The following is a 22,668-nucleotide window of genomic DNA, read 5'->3' on the forward strand; positions in this document are numbered from 1 at the left end:
AGATAGGATTATTTGCTTCATTTTCAGTCTGCAGTCCTAACTGGAAATCCTTCATTAAGGGCAGTTTAAAAAGTTTCTGCTCAACATTGATTAGTTAGAAGCTGTAGTTCTGAGTTTGTCTGTTTTTCCATTTGAATAACATTTTAAAACACTTATGCAGACAAATCTTTTTCTTTTTAGAACTGAGTGTACCTCAAGAGAGTTGGGAGAATAAGTAATTTTTCTGTTGCACCTATGACTTGATTGAAAGAGCTTTAAGAAGATCAAAAGATCTTTTAAAACGTTTCTCTAAGAATTTTGCTAGATTCAAGGAATAAACTGTGTTTGTTTTGGTCAGCTTCAGGCATATTCAGATTCCAAGCACAATATCATAATATTCTTTAGGGATGCAACCTACTGAAAAGTGGTGTTGTTTTGTTGTGTTGTTTTGTTTAGATTTAACTTGGTTTTCCTTTCAAGTTGATAGTTTCAACTACTATTGGAGACAGAATATTGAATTGGATTCACCAGTGATTTTTTTTCAAGGGATGTAAAATTTTTTTTTTGTATAGCAGCAGAGTGGTAGAAGGATCATGAATGCATTTTTTCTTGCCTATCTTGCATTTCTCCAAAAAAAAAAATAACCAAACTGAAATTTCATTATTCCACATTTGTTAGAATGGATGTAGATATCCTTGGCTGTGGTTCTTTGGGGATTTTCTTTTTTGAAAAATCATTGCTCTGCAGAATCTGCAGAGCTTTGAATGGTGTACACAGATCTGTGTGAGAGAGATAAGCAGACAGAGAAAGGGATGAGATGATAAAAAATGGAAGATAAAAGCTTACTTCTTAAATTTATCACTTGCACACCAATCATGTAGTGGTCTTAATCCTGTCTGAAAAATCTGCTAAAATTACAGAACTATATTTTGTCTGCTAACTTTATTACTATAAGCTTAGAAGTTTTTTCATAGCACATTTCCTGTTTATTTCAGTTTGAGCATTTTTATTTATTTATATTAGGTTAAGAGGAAGAGGAAACAGTTGTGGTATTTTTAATTTCAGTATTAATCTAATTAAGAAGATATGGAACAGCCAAGTTTCTCAGCTTCTGATTTCTAGGAAAGATATTTGGAAACTCAGTCATACACTACAATTCAAGATACTAAAAGGTCTGCTGTGTTTTTCTGTTGTATTTCAAATTTTTCTTTAACTTTTTATTTTTCTTTTCCTTTTTTTGGTATTACTTTTTGTCTTTCCGTCTGCTTCATATTCTGCATATTTAAGGACTTAAATTTACATATTTTTATATCTGAGATGCAAACATAAATTAGCTTATATTTTATTTTATGTAGATATTTCTGTACACTTTCTATTGAGCATTCTGGTTTGATTTGGTTTTGGGTGTGTGTTTTTGTTCTTGTTTTTGTTTTGATAATAATACAGAACAGGAGTTTCTAAGTAGACTAACTCCTAATTCTTTTTACAGTATTTGTTACTTGTGGAAAGCATTTTACACAATTGTTGTTTGAGACACATACTATTTTATCTTAGTGTCATTAAAATTATCTGAGAGTTTAATTTGAAAAAATGTAATAGATGTTTCAAATTGGTGGGCAAATTTCTCTGTGAATTTGAAAGGAAAGTTGTGCTTTCTCTTTGTGCTGTGAGACCAAATTATCATGCTGTACTTCATGCTCAATGTTGTATTTTGATTTTGGCCATGAAAATACTTCATAGATGAAGATGTCTTCTCAGTCAGATGAATTATTCTGGTGCCATGGAAAGTATGTGCCCATCTAGAATAATCTAAGAAAATAGTCAGTGTAGTGCCCGACTTTCTAAAGTTTATGAAAATATAAATGCTTTCAAAATTGAGTCATTTCATTTTACATTTATCAGTGGACACAATGTTGAGCAGCATTTTGGGCTCTGCCATTGTGCAGTATTCATTTCCTGAACAGTGAAGACAGATATGTGATGCAGAAATCTTTTGTCAATACAAATGTGTGTATATTTTAATTCTGTGATCAAAAGTTTTCCATCAGAAATGGAAAATCATTATTTTTGTCCTTTTTTCCTTGCCTGTGGGACACTGACAGACCTAAGCTTCTGTGCAGATTGCTTTCTAGGTGATTCTTTTGTCTACTTCCATGCCGTTTTGATGTCTGTCTGCTTTTTTGTTTCATTTCTATTCTTAGAACATCTGTCTCTTCACATGTGTTAGATAACCCCTATATCCCTTGTTTCTCAAAATCTCTTTATAAAACCTGTTTCTCTTAAAAAGCCTTCCAGATCTTTCACTCTTCTCCAACAGCACACCTACTTCCATATTTGCTTATTATTCCCAATAAATTAATGACTAAACCTTTTAGAGCAATGTTTTCTTTTATTTCTCCATGATGCTGCAAACATCTATTGCTACATGAAACATAAGTGTTTTAGCTTATGTAAGTGTTTTAGCTAGTCTAATTGTACTGTGTATATGTGCTAAGAAAATAAGAGTAAAAACAAAATAATAATAATAAAAAAACTTTACTTCTCTAGCTTTAGAAGTGCTTATTCAGACTATTTTGATGTAAGTTTTTATGGAGAACACTCATCTTTAAGATTAAAAAAAAAAAAAAAAGTGATTTTACTGAGGAAAACAGACAAGCTGATCCATTAAACTAAGAACAGAAAATGCATTCATTTTAAACAACAAAAAATAGTCTATTTTTCATGAAATTAAACAGTTTAATATTTGACAAACTAAGCAGCGAGGTGCGTCCTTTGATTCACAAAGAGAGCTACTGTGTGCTACAGTGTCATGCTTTCTTACAAAGTTTAAAGCACCAACACAGTAAATGTTCTAAATATTAAAAGAATACTTTTATTAAGTGGTCGTTAAATGTCTGAAAAGTTCATTCTTTGCATACCGAACTGTAGTGGGAGGGAAGTAAAATAACTTGTAATGTTACAAGGATCACGTGTGTGCGTGTGTAAATATGTGGCTAACTGCAGCATCCTAAACTGTGTAGCTGGAGTGGATATTCTTATGAAAAGTGGCTTTGTGATGAGGACTTCATGCTCTTTCCAATAGTGAAATTGTAGGCTATAGAATTTCCTGTGATGTTCTCTGTAAAAATTGAGTTTGGAGCTCTAGTGGTATTTACCACCCTAACCAGGGGCTTTTCACCTTGAAGTTTTTTGAATTGATATTGTGTGGAAGATCTGAATTTCAATCCAGACATATTTATAGGATAAGGAAGAGCTGAGGAAATACTATGGGTTTTTCAGTCTTCCACTAGTGCCATGGCATCCAAAAGGAACAATTTATGTTATCTGGTGTAGGAGTGACTATGCAATCCTTCTTTTACCATCTGGATGTAAGAGGATCAAGTCTGAAGCATTCCTTTAATCTCTGTTCCTCAATTATTGTCGTGGTCTGTTCTGAAATCTCGAAATCTCTTACAGAAACTTAACTTTGATAAGTGGTGAGAAATACTTGTTCTGGTAAGACCTCATCAACTCTTTTTTTTTTTTTTTTTTTTTTTTTTTTTTTGGTCAGGATTAGAACATGTTGCACTGAAAATAATCATTTTTGGTTAAATTCTGTAAGTATATAATTCACAGTATTTTGATATCATCAACTGATCTACAATGATGAATATATTTTCATAGAAGTTGGCGCATTGCGCATACAAGCAAATTTATATTCCGTGTACGTATAGTGATAAATTTATTTCCAAAACAGAGAAGCATACTATGTATTAATTAATTTGAAATATATCTGCACAATTGTCAGGACTGCTAGCTTTTCATTTAGATATTACAGATCCAAAGCTGCCTACTGCGTATGTAAATCAGACTCATGCAACCCAATACTTAAAACATCAACATGCATTTGAATTTTGCTCTGTTCTCCATTTCCTAGTGGAGAGGCAGCTGGTATAAAGAATCATCTGTGCATGGAAATCAAGCTGCTCATCCATTGGTCTCAACAGAACCCTTGTGTAAACAACATGAACAGAAACATGGACAAAAAAAGTGCAAGTCTGACATTAAGGGTAAATTGAGTGAGAATTTTGCAAATTTGACAGGTGATTTAACAGCAGCTGCTGATGCTGGTGATACAAGCCTGTACAGTGCACTGCTTTGGTCATAAAGCAGCAGCCTTTGAATTGCTGAGCTGCTAGGCAAGGGGAAAAGAGGGGAATCTGAAAGAACAAAACATTAAAACTTTAAAGTTCAAAGGAGAAAAACTGTGTGTGTATATGTGTGTGTGTGTGTGTATATGTATATATATATATATATACAAGATTATTGTTTTCTTTTTTTTAAGTCTGAGAGGAGAGTATATATTTCTAGCTTGTAAGAACATTGCTCAGATACTTTTCATAATTTTTGAGTATATTTGATTTACTGTTGCTGATGCTAACATTACCTCTTGGAACTTTGAAAAAGAAAAAAAAAATTGCAGTATTTGCCATTTGTTCCCTTTCATCATGCATGCAGACTGGTTTGTTATTGTATGGATGCTGGCATTATTTATTTTCTTTTTTTAGAAAAAAAACATCATTGAAGGATTTGTTTTGGGGGAAAAAAAAACACATAAAAAGAAGTACATGGACTTTGCTAACAGGTATGAGAAATTATATTTAAGAAAAAGTAGGTCACAATTTAGGCCTAAAGGTATTGTCATTTTCCCTAAAACTCAATTGGCTAGTTCTGGTAATTATAACCTGGCATACGAGAGGATATGGGGGGAAAATGTTATTTTATTTTATTTTATTTTTTGGAACAGCTCTTTTGCAATATCCCATTTAAAGACATGTTCATAGACTTTGCTGTTGCAAGGGCAATCTACTTTGTTCCATTTTTCAGTTTTACATGTACAAAAAATCTGAATTGATGTCTCAATCTGCGTTTAAACAAACAAGTAGAATAGGAATCTGGTCCTGCAAGTTTGACCCATTTTAACTGGGGAGTGCAATCACTGCTAGTGATTGCCTCAAGGTGGGCTTGATTTTATGTCTTAGACCAGTACTGCCATTGGCAAGCTTATCAGAATCACTGAAGTTGCTTACCATACTAAATGACCCAAAAAGACATTGAACAAAGTTCTTCGGAAGTTTGGTGATTACTAATGTTATGCAATAATGATTTTTTAGGTCGTATGATGCATTCCAGTGATATAATCGGCTCACAATAGACTTTCATTTATCTGCAATGGAATGAGGGTCCTGGTTGTTTGTTTTTTGTTGTTGTTGTTGTTTATAAACTATATACTTGAGGGAAATACGGGTATGCTCTAGCAGGATTCATTTCAAATACACTTTTAAAGAACTTAAAGAACTTAAGGAACTTTGAGAGAGAGTGGTGAGGTGCTGGAACAGGCTGCCCAGAGAGGTTGTGGATGCCCTGTCCCTAGAAGTGTTCAAGGCCAGATTGGACAGGGTCCTGGGCAGCCTGGTCTAGTATTAAATGGGTTGGTGCTCTACATGTGGCAGGGGGGTTGGAGATTTGTGATCCTTGAGGTCCTTTCCAACCCTGGCTATGTTGTGATTCTGTGAACACTGAATATATTAGTATTTTTCTAAGCCTTTTTCTCGAATGTCAGTTGTCACGTGGCATTTTTTCAGTGTCTCGGCAGAGCAAAGAAGAGATCTTTATCAGATTCATCTCATTTGGCATGGTAGCAGCTGCACATTTGGAGTGATTAAAAGTATTAATAAATTTTGATAAAAGAACTGATAACCAACTATCCATCTGCAGATTTCTTGGTAGTAGGCACATATAGGTTATATCTGCATTTCCCCTGTCTATTGTCTATCCCTTTTAATTCATTTTGATAAAAGAACTGATAACCAACTATCCATCTGCAGATTTCTTGGTAGTAGGCACATATAGGTTATATCTGCATTTCCCCTGTCTATTGTCTATCCCTTTTAATTCTGCCCTATCTGCTGACATTTGAAACAGCTGTTACAGCCTGAAGTCACAATAAGAAAGATGCTACCAAATATGGATGCTTTCCAGTCCAGTCCTATTTATTTTTAAAGAATTAGCTAAAAGCAGCCTGTGCAGAGATGCATTGATCATTTGACTAAGCTGTGATTAAAGCGTTAGGAGAACTTACTTGCTACGACTCAGGTTCATGTACTGAAAGATTAAATGCTATGGCTATTTTTTATTTTATTTTATTTTATTTTATTTTATTTTCCAGAACAAAAAGATACATTCACAAGCCTTGCTTACATGCTTAGTGTAAACCTAGAAATATAAAATGCAGTATAAACTATACAACATAAGGGGCTGGAGAGCTGAAATCATTATACACAGTTTTTTCAAAAGCCAGACAAGATATCTGAGATTCTGCCGAAGGCAAGGTGCTAGAAGAAATCCTGTGCATAGCCATGTCTTACCTAAAACAGGGCTGGAATGTCAGTTTTTGTGGGCGATGTCTTTAGATACAAAAGAGCAAAGAGTAGAAGGCAATTTAACCCACATCATCTTTCCTGGCTCACCTAAGCCCAGTTGTCAGTAAAGTTTAAGAAGTTACAGTCTGATGAAAACAATGATGATGATGAGGTATCAAAATAGACAGTAACTTAAATTTAAGTGTTTGCTATGGGCAGTTAGTGACTTAATATTTAAAATATAGTCCTAGTAGGGTATGGGCTTAAGAAGCATTTAAGTCCTTGAGATATGCTTGTATTAAGGCAACCTCCATTGCTTTGCTGTCACAGCTAACTGTAGCTTCACTATGCCTCCGTGAATTTTTAGCCTTTCTATGTAAATTGAGAAGTGTGTTTTCCATTGTACCCTATTTCTAGTAGTTTTTTTATTTTCTCAGATCTTAATTTTCTACTGCATTTGAAAGTCCAGAATATCATCTGTACTATATTTTATTAGCAAGTGTAAAAGAGGACAGAAGAAACAAAAGGTTTTTGTTTATTACATGGTTTAACTACTGGAATTTTACCTTAATTTCTTGTTAAAGCTATCTGAAAGCTTTAAGAACAAGTTACAAAAGCACAGCACTGGAGGACTTCTTACCATTTCTGAGCTGTGTTTGTTATGATTGACTTACGTGCTCCCCACTCCTGCAGAATTTTACTGGTCATGTGGTGCAATTTTTAGATTTTACCACTACGGTCTTGTCTACGCTTGTCTTAAGATACTTTTTAATGCTACAGTCCCTTTTAGGAGAAGTAGGTATACAAGTGTTTATTGAGAGTATTTTCCTGCTATGGCAATGAAAGGTAGGAGTATATTCTATTCTTTGTATGCATAAGCCATCACAGATCTTGTCTTCATGAAAGAGATCAGATATGAGTGTGCTATATGTATAATAAATAGACTTGAAGCGTAGTACAGTAGCTGCCTGGGAAAATTGGTGGATGGATTATTTTTGAAGCAAAATACTTCCATTTTCCAAATAAGTATTAAAACATTTTAATGTTGTACATTATAAATCTGACTTACTTGGGTTCCATTAATGTATTTTCACACTAATTTCACGTTTCTTAATTTGTGAAGAAGGGCAGATATATATAATATGTAGTCCTTGAACACAAGATAGACAGCAACATATTTGCTAATGGTTTTACAGTAACTGAAGTCTACATTTATTGCTTCATTTTTTCCAACCTTGTCTTTCATTTCACCAAAAAATCTTTCAGTAGTGAAAGTGTATGTGTTTCTTCAAGGTCATAGATCAAGACTTTTGGCACTGATTCTATCGTTTAATCTGTAGTCCAAAGGCTTTGGGAAAGAGGAACCACTATTCTGTTTTCTTGTCAATTTATGGTCTTTCTCTTCCACTCAAAAAAAGAAAAAAAAAAAAAAAAAGTTAGTGTGTGTATATTAGCTCAAGTACTGCTGTAATCAGTTGGCTTATAATGTCATAGCTGATGAAGACTTTTCTGAAGGAGAGCTAAGCAAACTCTCTATCTGCTGGCCAAGTGGCTAATGCTCATAGTATGAAAGCAATCAACTTGGGCATTTGTTCACCAAAATCTTTACATTTTGTGTGAATTATTTCAGGCTCTCAAAAATGAAACCACCACAACTGTCCAAAAGGCCCAAATCTATATCTCATGGTATACATGGCAGTTTCAGGGACTGTCATAGAGGAAGTTTTGCTTCAGAAGAATGGTGCTGTCATTTTTTTACATCCTGTTTTGACTTTTCTGAAACTTCATGATGTAAAGTGATCGTAGGTAAAGCCACTTGTAATTTATTTATTTTTTTTAATACACTTAAGGGATCAACCTAACAATTCTGAGAACACGTCTAATGTGGCATTCCAGTGCTAAGGAGATCCTAAGATATTCTTGTACTGCATGCTGCAGAAACTGAAGGGAATTTCAAAATATGTTTTTGCGGCTGCTGTTATTCTACTAATGCAGTCATAGTACAACTTCTTTCCAAGACTTTTGAAAACTAATACACAGCTAATAATGCTGTATTTTTCATGCAAATAACTGATGTATTTCTTTATGTACAGCAGGTTTTCCTTGAAAATTTTAAAAATATTTATTATAATGCTTTTCACTATCTGCTAGATATTCGGAAGTAATAAGTCATAGAAGGTAAAATACACTCCTTTCCTCTCTCCTACTTTCCCCATCCCCTTGCCCCAAAAAAGCTGCCCCAAAAATATTAACCTAAAAAGCAAGCAAACAAACAACAAACCTCCATCAAGCCCCAAAACACTATGTAAAATTAGTTTTTTTGTTTAAAGTTTTTGTTTCATTTGGTACTATATGCCCCCATTCTCTGTGTATTCTGTTCCTCTGTAGATCTTAGAATTGGAACTGTTGAGATGAAATTTTTTTGGCACAAGAAAAGTACTGACAATATTACTTTTATGAAGAGAAAGTGGATTTTAAAGAAGTCACTTATGATAAACTGAGTGAAAGTGTGACCATGGAATATGATGATCTAATTGTTCCAGATATGTGATACTTTAAACTTGTCTTATGATTAACAAATTAAAAATGGCTGAAAGACTTGAGTTATTTGGCCCTTCTGGATGCTGCATAAAATGCATGTGAAAAATGCAGTCAGTTATTCATAAACAGGCTGCTATTCCACATTCTTAAATGAGGGTAATTTTCTGCTTTTGTTATTGGGGCTTCCTGGGACTCAGTCATACATTTTTCTATGTTATATTGCACATAGGAGAAGGATATGGCTGAATGAAAACTAAACTCTAGCATTATAGGATATTAAGCTCCTATACAGAAAAGTTTATTTTGTTTCTTATCAAAGAGAGAAAGCTGGGTCTGAATGATATTAGACTGAGTGATATCTGAATAACTGTTCTTTGCAAGAAAGGGAAAAAAATAACGGAGTTAGGGTATGATCTTGTAAGTGGTGTAATATTTGTAGCCACTTCTAGAAAGGAAGATGAAACGACTTTTATTGCTACTGTGTTATATTTTAGAAGAAAAACAAAAAGCCCAGCATATAAAGGAAGGTGTATCACATGTAGAGAACGAAAATATGTGTTTACAAAGGAAATTAATAAAAAAAAAAAACCCTGTATTATTACTATTTATATTCTCCCCTATTGAACAAGAAAATGTGAAAAGACTGACCATTAAAATTATAGCTATTTGAAATTATTAGCAGCACTGTTCATGTTCCATGAGGCTTTTTTATTCAAATGGCCTTCTTTGGCATTTCTTCTGAACAAATTGTAGTTCTCACTTCACCTACAACCAATCGCCAAAGGATTACACCACTTAAAACATAGCTACTGTCACTCAATACAACAGAAACTTTATCCAGTGCAAGCCTTGGGCAACACTGTCCAACAAAATTAACTATGTCACTACTAATATTGATTTATGTCACTCTTGGTTATTTTAAATGAGTGTTTGGTTTTAATATTACAAGACCCTGCATAAAGGAAGGCCAAAACACAGCAAGAATTAAATGCTTAAACTGAGATTCTGCAAATGTTTGCTGAAGCTAATCTTGAGCTGCCATTTGATGCTAATTTTAATTAATATGAAGCTGCTCTCTTCCTCTGTCATTTTTTTTTAAGGACTACTTTGCTACCTTGTTATCACAAACGAAGAAACCTATAGTTATTTTATATCTATGGGTTAAATCAAATAATATATGTGATTTGGTAAGATTTAAAACTAGGAATGGTATCTATGATCAGTGCCATTATATTTGTGATTTTTGTTGTTTCTCTTTCTTTGCAAAATAATTCATGTAATTCACCAGAAAAGAAAAACAAAACAGCTTTGTGCTAGTAAAGCCATCTTCTATATTTGTTTCTGTGTCATTTGCCTGCTAAAATTATGGTACATCCCAGATAGCAGAGCACCAATAATCTTCCTGCTGGAAGTTATTTCAGATTCTTCTTACAAAGAACAAAATTTACATGGTAACTCACCAGAGAACTGAGGGGGGCAGGTTTCTCTCACTCTTTGCTTAGTCCAAGATTCAGGTATCCAACCTCACTGTGGTTTACTTAACATATTGCTTCTGCCACCTAATGCAATTAAGCTAGTAGTTCTCTAAATGATGTTGCTGCATTGATGGCTCAAATGTATCCGTAAGCCCAGAAGTGATCTGTGATGGTTTGGAGACAGGAATATGTAGATCAGGTGAAGATAATATAGAGAACATTTAATTTGGGCAATGAAAACTGATGGAGACACAAGGGCAGGTTAAATAAATGGTCATACTAATTGCAAGTGTATGTAGTAAAAGATCCTTTCACAGACTGTCTTGAAATTGGAAGATGTTTCCTTTCTTTGGCACTCACTTTGATACTGCTAGGCTTGAAGTGCACCTGTCAATTAATGAAATGTGTTAGCAATAATTATGTGGCCCGCCAAAGGGACATTCCTTGTAAAAGCATCAAACCAAAGATGGCTGCTAAAAATCTAAATGGGATAGCAAAGGAGTCAAAACACTCATTTACTCTAAAAATAAGGAAAAGAAAACTAATATTTGCCATTGTGTTCTCTCATCATTTTCTTTTGAAATTTGTTCCTCCAAAATTTAGGCATGTGTGGTCTCAAAATTGTATAGAAGAGCATATGGTTCTAAGAAAGCCATTGCTGCTCAGAACACATCTGCTGCAAGCTTTACTTCTGGTACACCCCAAGATAGATGTCTGAAAGAATGTATCTTCTCACTGCTTTCCCTCCCTTCCCTCTACTGAAAGAAATTACAGTTACAACAGATGTTTCTGACAATCCCTGCTTTAGATACAACATTAGTTTATTGCCAAAAACAGATTTACTAGCTCAGTGCTCTCCAGTAAAGGAAGTAAGCTGCTGTAAAGGGAATAGCTTTAATTATTCCTGGATTTGAGACAGGAGAAAGCCATGAGGTATTATATTTATGAGGGCAGTCAGAAGTCAGAGTTCTCAGAAATTCTGCGTGAGATTCCAGTTATTTAAATTTACTTTTAGGTTCTAGGAATATAAATCTGATTTGAAACTTGAAGTTTAGATGGAGGCTTTAAATTGCTTCAAATAGTAATAAAATAAAAGCCCCCAAAAAACAATGCCACAAAACAAAATAAAACAAAACTTTGCTTAAAATAGAGAGCAGTTGATACAATCTGCTGTGCAGTTCACTCATTCTTTCCTTTTTTCATTTCATCAGTGAAAGCAATATATTTTCTCTCCTTAATAACTTCTTTATACTTCTCTGTGCTTCTTTGTTTCTGGTGACAGAACGTTGAGAGAATGATTCCACAGTAAATTGTTTCTGATATCAAATTTTAAATAGACTTTGCCAGTCTGCTTGTTATGTGAAAAAATTATTCTTAATCTCTGATAGGTTAAGAAGGACTGTGTCTGATTTTTGTATCTGTTGCAGAAATTGAGAATTTAGGAAATGCCCCCTTTAAAGGTCACTTCCGTCACTGTAGCTCATAGTGCCAGTTGAAAAACAACATCATCGTTGCTTCTTCCTTTTCTAGGTCTGCCACATAGACGTGTGAGGGCAGAAGGAGTAGTAGGCATGAGTCTAGATCATGACTGCATACTGATCTTGGTAACCACAGCATGTTCTTCCAAGTACATGGCTTGAGGTAAAGCCCTAAGGGATTTTTTGGGTAGAGAGATAATAGCCATTGGAAGTTATTGGTGCAGACAAAAGTTCCTCCCTGGATTCTCACTGAAGAACGCTGCATCCAGAGTCTATTTTAAAATGTATTTTAGACTTCTGCCTGCACTAGTGATTCTCACTGGTGCCAGGGATGTTCCTGGACACAGTCACAGTAAAACAACCATCCATAAATTCCACTGGTATAGCTGTCTCTAGATGACTTCTGGCCAAAGCTAAATCCCTCAGATATCCCTGGAGTTCAATATTTGCCAAGGAACAACAGGCAGCTTGGGTGCAACCATCTGATTTGGGAAGATAAGAGATTTTAACAATATGGATGGGAATGGCTGTGCTAATGTTAGTCTCCATGTTGCAAAAAAGTACATTCAAGGCAAATTCATCTGACCAGTATGTCTTACAGACCTTTTTCTTTAGCGGGTTTTTAGCTTATAAAAAATGTTTTCCAAGTCCTTGTTTTCTAGTGGTAACACACAATCACTGCACAATTTTTGCTTATGGATTAAGATTTGCTACAGATATATTTTTTTTATTTGTTTTGCTTTTATTTAAAAGTTGGGAAATGCTTACTGAAGCATGTGCAGATATAAAATTGATGGCACTTTGCCAGTATTGCCTTTGATGTTGCCTAACGGGGTGATCTATATGTAGGATAATGCAGCTTTCCTTCAACATGTGATCAAATGACCATGTGCTTGTTTTATTTGTTATCTTAAAAATAGTGTTTTACATTGCAGCCTCCAGTATAAAATCTTAGCTATTAAAATGAAATCTTTCACTCCACTTTATGTTTAACCTTCAAGTTAGTGTCTAAACAGAAAATATGTTATTTTAGCAGGGTTGCTGAGACACCAGTCCACACAATCTTCTGAATTTGGCTCTAAGCTCCACCCTTTGAGAAAACACTTTGTCCTGATTTAAAATTGAATTTTTCACTACATGAGTCTCATTAATTAAATGACAACAATAGCTTCAGTGAGCAACATGATTTCCCCCCCTAAAACTCCTTGTGCAAGGACCCTTTTACTCGTACTGGTGAAGGCCATTATTCTTCTGCCTCACTGAGGAGAAAATCAATGCAATAGACCTGAAAGGACAGCTCAGCTCCCAGATCCAGACATAACCAACAGTTGCTTAAAATAGTCCAAGAATAGTTTCTGCTCATTGTCTCCTTTCCTTCCAGACATATTTTTGTCAGCTACATTTACCCAAAGTCAGAAACCCAGGCACAGCGTGACATTTCCCTACCTTTTTCCTTCCTTTTCCATAGGCCTTTTACCCCCGCTGTTATTGCTGCTGCCAGCTCTGTGCAATTAACCTGACTAGGAATGCAGTTGTCCTCTGCGGTTAATCCTGTTCAGGATTAATGAACTGTGCTCTAAACCAAGGGAGCTGCTAGGAAAAATGAGGTATAATTTTGTTAGAAGATTGTGTACTGCTAATTAATGAAGAAGGGTCACTTTAGGACTCAGCTGACTCAAGCTTAGCTGGAGAAAAGAAATCCAAAGAGCAATTATATGAAGTTTGCTACTTTCTATTCACTCTTGCTCTCTCTGAGGACATCTTTTGTCACAAAACATGCAATTTTCTGATTCACTCCCATCAGATCTGCACCGAAGCATGTCATGGGGAAGCATGGAGTAGAGGTCTCGGTAAAATGAAACCACTTGTTTTAGGGCCACTTGTTTTTTCATCCTTCATTTCTAAGCAATGAATACTGTGTATAATGTGATTTATTTAAGTGTTAGAAAACATGCAATGGTCAAAACAGTGAGGTCATTGCTTCTTCAGTTACAAACCAGGAAAATTCTGAGTATTTGGCTTTCATGCTGATCCTGGGAAAGCTTTACAGTCCTCCTTGTTCTGTTTGTTTGAAGAAATGCTTGGGCACTACATCTGAAACACTAGGGCTTTCATTTTTGAGTATCAAGAGCAGTCATAATGAAGACCTCAACTAATCAAAATAACAAGGAACTTTAGCAAGATACTGGCTAACTAAGCTAGGGCAGTGAAAGGGGAAAGAAGAGAAAGTAGATGAATATTTGATGTTTAAGAAACAAGAGGCCCCCCATCAAAAATGTTTGTGTTCTATTCCTGTTTAGTCATGTACTGCTTTGTTCATTATTTCAGAGATTTCACCCCTTCCATTGTGGTCCAGTAAGTAGTAAAATATCAGACAAATATCATGAATTCCAATATTTAGTGTTGTTTCACTGATGGAAATGTTGCCATGAAGTAAAGAAATAAACAGCTGTTGTTCAGATATTAGAACTTATATGTAAAAACAAAACAAAACAAAACAAAACAAAAAAAAAAAAAAAAAAAAAAAACCCACACTGTAGAGTATTTAAGAAGAAATTGTGTGGATTTTCTGAATTAAAAACAAAACAAAACAAAACAGTTCTAACTCTCTAAGTAAAAGATAACCATTTGGGTCAGAATAGATCTTTAAAAATAAATTGAATCAGGATTTTGAATGCGAAACTAAGTATAATGAACGGAATCTTCATAGTATGATACTGAAAGAATTTTCTGTACAATGTATTGTAGTAAGCCAAATATCAATAAACCACAAAATATGCAATTTGTATTCTTTACATATAAAAGAGGAAGAGCTGATACATTTGAGTCAATGTTCCCTAAAGTGTTTTGATTAAGTGCCAGATCCAACCAGTGTGCTAGCACACATGCTTATGTTTAAGAACAGGAATTCAGAAAGTCAGCCAAGCACAAAGAAGTTTGATTGCGTAGTTATTTTTGAGTTGGTACTCTGTTTATAATATAGTCCACTGTTATATTTATAGTTTCAAAAGAAATAATATCCTATCTCCAGATGTAATTAACAGAGAGGACATGAAGCATGGAATTTTCAACAAAGTCCAAGAAGCTAGAGATTTGGTCCTTAGCAAGCAGGATAATAAAACGTTGAGACTCTTGAACGTGTCAGCGTCAAGCACCCGTACTTGAGTGGTCTTTTACTTGACGAACATTGCAACAAGTAATCCAGATGGCAATGCTTTAGCGATCGTAAGAGGTCTTACAGTACAATGAAATACATCATATCAAGTTCTCTTTGGCATAAGAAACAGCATACTTCATGGCTTTTTTTTTTTTTTTTTTTAATTTAATTTTATTTTGTTTTTGTTTGCGTCATGGGCAGCATTATGGGCCAAATTGTCCATCCTTTTATGCTAAGGGCAACACTGATTGAAATGAGACCAGAATGCATGAGTTAAGTGCTAAGTCAGATATTTTTAAATGCATGCCACTTGAGATTGTGGAATCAAAAATAAGCTCATAAATAGTTGTGATTTGTTTGAAGTCAATGCACTTTTTTCTCTGTAGGTCTATTTATAGTCTTAGGATAAGAAATTCTGAGTAGTAGGAACTGACAAGTGGGACTCTCACACACTCAGAAGAAAAACACGAGTTGGTGTAATTTTGTGTTTCTCCAGCCTAAAAAAATATCATGAGATTTGTAGATGGATATAAAGTTAATCTTGCTTACTTAAAAGCACCTTAATCACATACTTGCAGTTTTCCTCTGGAACTATGGTATCTGTACAACCCAAAGGAGACAATTCTCACTAAATGTTTTACTTCTGGTTTTATCTTCTTGTCAAAATAAACATTTGATTGTTGATTGTTTTCTGGTGAGTTAGATTAGTTTTTAATGATTTTTTTTAATTATTTTTAATGTTTAGTCTGTTTTATATTAAGAACTGGAGCATAAATGGATTCTTATTCATCCTGAAATCTTTTTTTTTTTTTTTTTTCTTTTGGCTGCTGGAATTCAGTTCCACGCAATATTAGCAATATGCTTCTATGCCAAAGTCACACAGTGACAGTTGCAATAGCGAATATTTGCTGGAGACTGCTGTTATGAAAATAGCACAGTTCTGTAAGCTTGCATCACCTGAAACAAATTTCCAATTGAATTTCCAGCATGGTTTTAGATAATTTATTACTGAAGTAGCACTTAAAGCACTGTCATAATGCATGCTAAAAAATGAAAAATGCTGATTCAGTCTTCAAAGCATCAGTTCCAATGCCTTCCCCCGCTTTATCCCTTATACCTTTAATGCTGCACTCTGTATTCAGGATGCTAAACTATGTATAGGTGGCAATAGAATAATATATACAAAGATACACTGGTTAGATTAGAAGAATTTCCTCTTTTTAAGAATTTCCTCTTTTTAAGCTTACTTGACAGTTTTTAGAATGTATTCCCTGTAACTTCTGTAGTTTATTTGAGGAGGTGGAGCTTTACATCTTTAAATGCTTTTACATTATATTATATAAATAGCTTTTACAAGGCAAACATGGATGGTTTTCCTTTATGTTTAATGTCATTAATGTGTTTGCATTACTGACATATATGATGTATTTATAAAGGGTGTATTTTGGAAGGCTTATGAGCAGGATATATACTCTGAATAATTATGGTTTTTATAGTTGGAGAATATGATGATGACAATTACCACTTGTAGTTTAATTTTTGTATAAAATAATGCTTTTACATATCAATTTACATATCAAAATAATGATTGCATTTTCTTTTCACTTTAATTGTGAAGTATACAATCAACATACATAGAGAAGGACGTATATTTGAAGCAGAACAAAAACTGCAACTATTTAAGCTTTTTTTTTTTTTTTTTTTTTTGGCTGTTGCCTCAGGTTCTCCTAAGTGAAATAAAGAAATGATTATTTATATTTTGCATAAGGCATGCTAACCTTTGCACTGAAAAGCCGATAATGCTGATTGACGTATGTATCTAATTTCCTGCAAGATTAGGATGAGCACCAACCTTGCCATCAATTTTTAGAGAATGTTAATGCCTTCTTTCACTCTTCCTTCCTTCTCTCTACTTCTACCTTCCTTCTGCCTTCCTTTTCAAAGGAAAGTGCGTAGCTAGACTTGCTACTGTACAGTAGTCCTAGGACGGAGAAACAGAAATTTAGAAAGCAATGTTATGCACTGCTGAAAGTGGGGTTTTGATACACTTGCTGCATCTTTCAACTCAAGGAATGCAAGCGTTAGCACATGTTTTCTGAAATGGAGAAGGAGTGACTAGTTAAATTAATTTTCTGGACAGACATACAAAGACTTCATTTACTCATCACTTTCCCAACAAAAGGCTTAATATTTCAAGATATTATTTTCTATTGAAACACTGTTGTTATTCCATAAAATATTAAAAAATAAGAACAGAATGCTCTGCAACAGTATTTGTCTCAGTGCATTCAGAATAGAACCACATCCAGACTCAGTCTCAGGAAAAAAACCATTCTCATTAAAGAGTGACAAGGAACTTTTGCTCTATGCTTTAATGCCTGGCAGACTATTCACATCACAAATGCAGCCTTTGGGTTTTATAAACAGTAATTTCTAAAACATTTTGGGAGCATACATAGAAACATCACAAAATACACAGATTATAGAAACTGACAGGACTAGAAATTTCCTCAGAGGTAAATTATTCCTGCTAACTGGGTTGTTTTCCCAGACGTTTGCTCAACCATTTCCAAATCCTCCAACAGGCAATATTTCAGTATCTCTGTAGATAGGATATTCTAAGGCTTTACAGGCTTTAATATTAGAAAGAATTTCCTGATGTCTAATCTAAGTCTCCCTCTCTGTAATCCAATAGTCCATGTCCTATTAGGAGGGATCAGGGAGAAGAGTTTATTCTCTTATTTTTAGTTACCTTCTGCAGATCTGAAAAAATGTTGTCATTGTTTACCCTTCACGTTCTATATTAGTAGGCCATGTTTTGTAAGCTTCTAGTTTGTTTTGGCTTCCTCTCTTACAACCCTCCTTGTGTTGGTTTACATTTGTATTGCTGCTGAATTAAAAACAGAGCAAGTCATTGTTAATGTGACATTTGCAGTCCCTAGATTGGATGCAGGGCCTCCAGTTCTGATTAAAGGAGGAAAAAAACCTTCACACATCTCTCACTTTGCACTTTCAGTATGACAGGTACCTTATTCATAACACCATAGTTTGTGTGGTATGTGTTTGTCTTGTTATCCCCTATTGAAAACTTTTTCTTAAAAAATAAACAAACAGAACAAACAGGAGAAAAACAAAAACAAAAACAAAAACAAAAGAAAAAAATCCTCCAAATACCATTACTGGGCTGTTGATCTTCATCCTGTTTTAATAGGTGGCATTAATCCTGCTGAGTGTGGATTCCTGCAGTTGTCTTTACTGAAAAGTATCTAATTTTCTGGACTGTTTTTCCAATGTGTTAAAATTGTTTTGAATTTTGTCTCCTATTGTGTTTGCTTTTCCTCCTGGTTTGCTATTGTCTGGTAAATTAATAGGCATGCTCTTCATTAATGAAATTGTTGAACAGTATTAATCTGAAATATACCTCTGCGGGCATCAGTTAATGTGTCCCTCCTGCATCACAAAGCATACTGAGATCTATAATCCAAAGAATAGTTATTTTGTTTATTGTAATAGATGGCAATAAATAAAGCATATTACAGACAGAGCACCACTAACAGCAAAGGATGTGTGAGCTGTCTGTTTTGGAAAGTACCTAACCACAGGAGTGTCTCAGTAAAGTAAATAAGATTTCTTACGAGGTAAGCTGCTACTCAGTAGGCTAGTATGACAAAACAAAGCACTGCAAATCTTGGTCTTTCTTAAAGGGCAGAATGACTCTGTCACTTCTCTCCTCTTGTAATTTACTTGCTATCTTCTGCACTGATTCAGTGATTAGTCTTACAGTCCTATACCCTGCTAAGTATCTAGCCACCAAATTATATTACCCTGCCTTTTCTTCTCTCTCCCTTTGTGAAACTCTGGAACAGGCTGCCCAGGTTTGTGGAGTCTCTTTCTCTGGAGATATTCAAGACCCATCTGGACACTATCCTGTGTAGCCTGTTGTAGGGAACTGGTTTAGCGGGGAGGTTGGACTAAATGATCTCCAGGAGTTCCTTCCAGTTCTTGTGATTCTGTAATTCTATGATTCCATTTTTCAGTGAGAGAGATCTGTGTCCCCGGTACCTGGGCTCTAAAATGGGATGGAAAGAGGTTTGTGAGAATCCTGTAAAAGTTTAGGCTATAAGCTTCCTGGTGAATTCAGGATTTGTATAGCTGTTTTTGTGTCCTTGGCAAGGATGGAGCCCCTTGTACAACTTATCTAGTGGAAACCAAACTCATCTGAAGGCTTGAAGAGCTTGCTGGGGTAACTGATAATATTGAGCATGGATGTTTAGGACTCGCACAAAATGTCATTTATATGTTATTCAAACCACAATATTGTGTGTTTTCTCTCTTCCAGAATAGAAAGCTACAGAAAAACCATGTGTTCTCAAATGCAGGCACGAGATTTCTGAAGTTTTAGATATCTCACATGTTTACAGTTTTTCTAAACATACCACCAACACAGTTGTTTTTAGTGTTCCTGGAGGTATTAGATACAGAATGTTTTGTTTTGTTTTAATTACTGTTATTATTACATATTACTGGTATGTAATAATAGGGATGCATGGATAAATGTATACTGTGTATTAATAATTAGTTTAGTTCATTTGGTAATAGTTTTGGTTGATACTAAGTGAAGGTTTTTTGTTGTTGTTGTTTTGTGTTTTTTTTTTTTAATTTTATCAGATAACAAGAACATTATTTTAATTCCAGTTTTATTAGTACAGAATATTAAAAATTTAGCTTGGCCTATCGATCAGTGTAAGTACTATACAGTATCGTGGCAGTTTATGCGCCTGAAGTGCTGCATTTAAATGTTTACTACTATTATGCTGGTAATTTATACAGCCACTTTTGGTGAATTATCTCTCAGTGGTACAGTACAGTCTCAACAACCTATCTTTTCAGTTTATGAATTCTGTATTTACTGTGTCTTAGCAGAATGGAGGAGACAGTATGTGGCATTTTGGTACATGGGAGTAATCATATAGAAAGAATAAGTTCAGATTTAGTTCATTACTTTTAGTTATACTATCACCAGCATCTGGCTTTCTGGGCAGTTACAGTGCTGTGATGCAAGTAAGCAAACATCAGAGGTCACAACCTCTTATTTTGTTTCCTTCCATCTTTTCCCTCTGCCCACAGATGTTACCGCAGGGACACCAGCAATATCAACGACAACAACCGTGGAAATCCGGAAGAGCAGTGTTATGACAACAGAGATCACCTCTAAAGTGGAGAAAATCCCCACGACAGCCACTAGCAGCACGACATGCCCTTCCGTTGAGACTGAGGAAGAAAAAGCAAAAAGACTGCTGTACTGTTCACTATGCAAAGTCGCTGTCAACTCTGCCTCGCAACTGGAGGCGCACAACAGTGGTGAGATGGAGCAATGCTTGCTTTCTTCTTTTTTTTTTTCCCTTCTGTCTCAAGAGCTCTGCAATTATCTTTCCCTGAATAGTTTAGATCTCTTGCAGCAGGGGACAAAGAGGTGGCAGAAAGCTGGCAATTACATGGAATTCATTAACTATTAAAGAATAAAAAAGACAGGCAAATAGGCTTTTCTAAAGGGGGAAAGAGGGCTTTGCTTTTTTTTTTTTTTTTTTTTTTTTTTCATTTTCTTACATTTTAGCTTTTGCAGATTCCAAGCCTTATAGAGCTAAATGACAGCTCATGCTTCATTACCTTTGGTGTTCAGAGTTTGCATACTTTTGTTTGTGCCAGCTAGCAAACTGAATATGAATACTATTAGTTTTGTTTGAAATCTAACAAATTAAGGCTGAAAGAGGCAGAGTCAGTCAGAGTTCAATGATAGTTAGAATTTTTGGCCCCATATTGTCTGTCAACAACTTGGTAGTATATTTTTCCTCTGTCTTCATAAACTGGTAGTAGCTGGTGCATGAGAGTTGAATGGGTAGTTGCTTAATTCTGCCTTCCTTAATTTTTAAACCTTTTCTTCTTGTTAGAGTTAGCAACATCAGTAAGTTCCAGCAGTAGTCAGCCGTGATCCATAGTCACTATTTTAAGCATTTTATTGATTGACTTTGTGGTAGACAGTTAAAATATCTTGTAATTTAATATGCTGGCAGTGAGCGTTTATAACAGTTCTACGGAAAAAGTCCAGATTTTGGATGTCAGTGCTTTCCTGACAGCAGGATGAACAGAGTTAAGAGATAGAGGGTTTCAAGTTTGAAATTTGGAGACTGCTAATATACCTGCATAAAAATGATAAATGGTCTCATGATGTAATGAAAATAATTTTAATCAAAAATGAAGGAAGTTTACATGCCTATAGAATACATTTAAATTAAAAAGGAAATGATAATTTGTTGGTATTCATGAAAATCAAAGCCTAGTCTGTTTTGAATGCTGCGTTTGCTGTACACTAGATCTTCGACAGATGAAAATTAAAAGCTCATCAAGTTGTACTTATTTTACCTGTATGTCTTCCTTCCTATTAAGGTTAGACCCTAAACATTTTTCTGATCCACTTGAGAGCCAAAACTTTATTGTAACAGTTACAAACTTCCAAGCTTTAATTTCTATGCTGTTAAACTGTGTGTGGTCTCACACATGCATACTTGGAAAAGGGTAGAAGGTGATTACCACTGGAAGACTAAATCTGCAATTTGTAGTAGTCCATTATGATCACAGACAAACTACATAGAAGTCAACAGTGTAAGAAATTGTTTGGTCTGATTAAAGGTACAGCAATAGACACAAATGTTTTCTGTCCAACCTTTATTTTAATAAGAAATGCAAGTGCATTTTTCTCACCTCCATGTTTCTCACATGTTTTTGTTCAGGTCCAGGTTTCTGCCAGGAACCTCAGCCCCTTTGCAGTTTGACAACTAATTACTTAATTACAGATTTAAGTGTAAGCTACCTAATGCTTACGTTTTATCAATCCATTCAGAAGGACTACAAATCAAAGGCAACTGCACCTTTAATCACTAAATTATTCTTCCTTTGCAACTACAGTTCAGATCTTATTATCAGCAGGAGTTAATGAGAAAAGTCACACCCATTTAACTTCACATCAGGACACCTGATTGTGCCAGTACTTATTGGTGTGGCTGCTTTGTTCTACCTACAGAACTGTAATCTAATAATTAAATATCAGATTTGAAATACCATTACATAAGTATTAATCTGATACTGACAAACACAGGCATATTCCAAGGATAGCATGTAGCACTAAGCTGAGGTTCATATGATTTTCTTCTAGAAAGAAAACAAAACAATGAATGCAACCAAATTGCCAAAGTTGTTTCTGTTTCCCATTTCTAATGTCTCCAGGGACTAAGCACAAAACTATGCTGGAAGCTCGGAATGGAAGTGGAACCATAAAAGCCTTTCCCCGGGCAGGCGTAAAAGGCAAAGGACCTGTGAATAAAGGAAACACAGGCCTTCAGAACAAAACATTTCACTGTGAAATATGCGATGTGCACGTAAACTCTGAGACACAACTGAAACAGGTACTCAGCTACCTTGCTACCTTGCAGAGTGTGAATCCTTGGCTATTCTTTATTTTCATGGTAATAAAGTACCAACACAATCAGCATGTGTCAGTCTAACACTTCACATCCAAATGGAGCTTGTAGAATTTTCCCTTTGTATTCGGTTCTTATGCTGTATGTTTAATTTTGGGTATG

At 35.0% G+C, this 22,668-nt stretch overlaps 1 protein-coding gene across 7 annotated transcripts in view; it reads left to right on the forward strand.

The window, feature by feature from the left end:
• ZNF385D (zinc finger protein 385D) overlaps window positions 1-22,668 on the forward strand; it is a 394,027-nt gene that overhangs the window by 362,031 nt on the left and 9,328 nt on the right. For all 7 annotated transcript variants that reach the window (XM_042816871.1, XM_042816868.1, XM_042816869.1 and 4 more), the window contains 2 exons: window positions 20,159-20,392; window positions 22,313-22,491. In XM_042816871.1, the coding sequence (XP_042672805.1) occupies window positions 20,159-20,392; window positions 22,313-22,491 (413 nt within the window). The remainder of the gene's footprint in view (window positions 1-20,158; window positions 20,393-22,312; window positions 22,492-22,668) is intronic.

The sequence above is a fragment of the Centrocercus urophasianus genome, unplaced genomic scaffold (assembly GCF_019232065.1).
Source record: "Centrocercus urophasianus isolate 14NV4802_14NV808 unplaced genomic scaffold, USGS_Curo_1.0 seq_16, whole genome shotgun sequence".
Taxonomy (NCBI): Eukaryota; Metazoa; Chordata; class Aves; order Galliformes; family Phasianidae; genus Centrocercus; species Centrocercus urophasianus.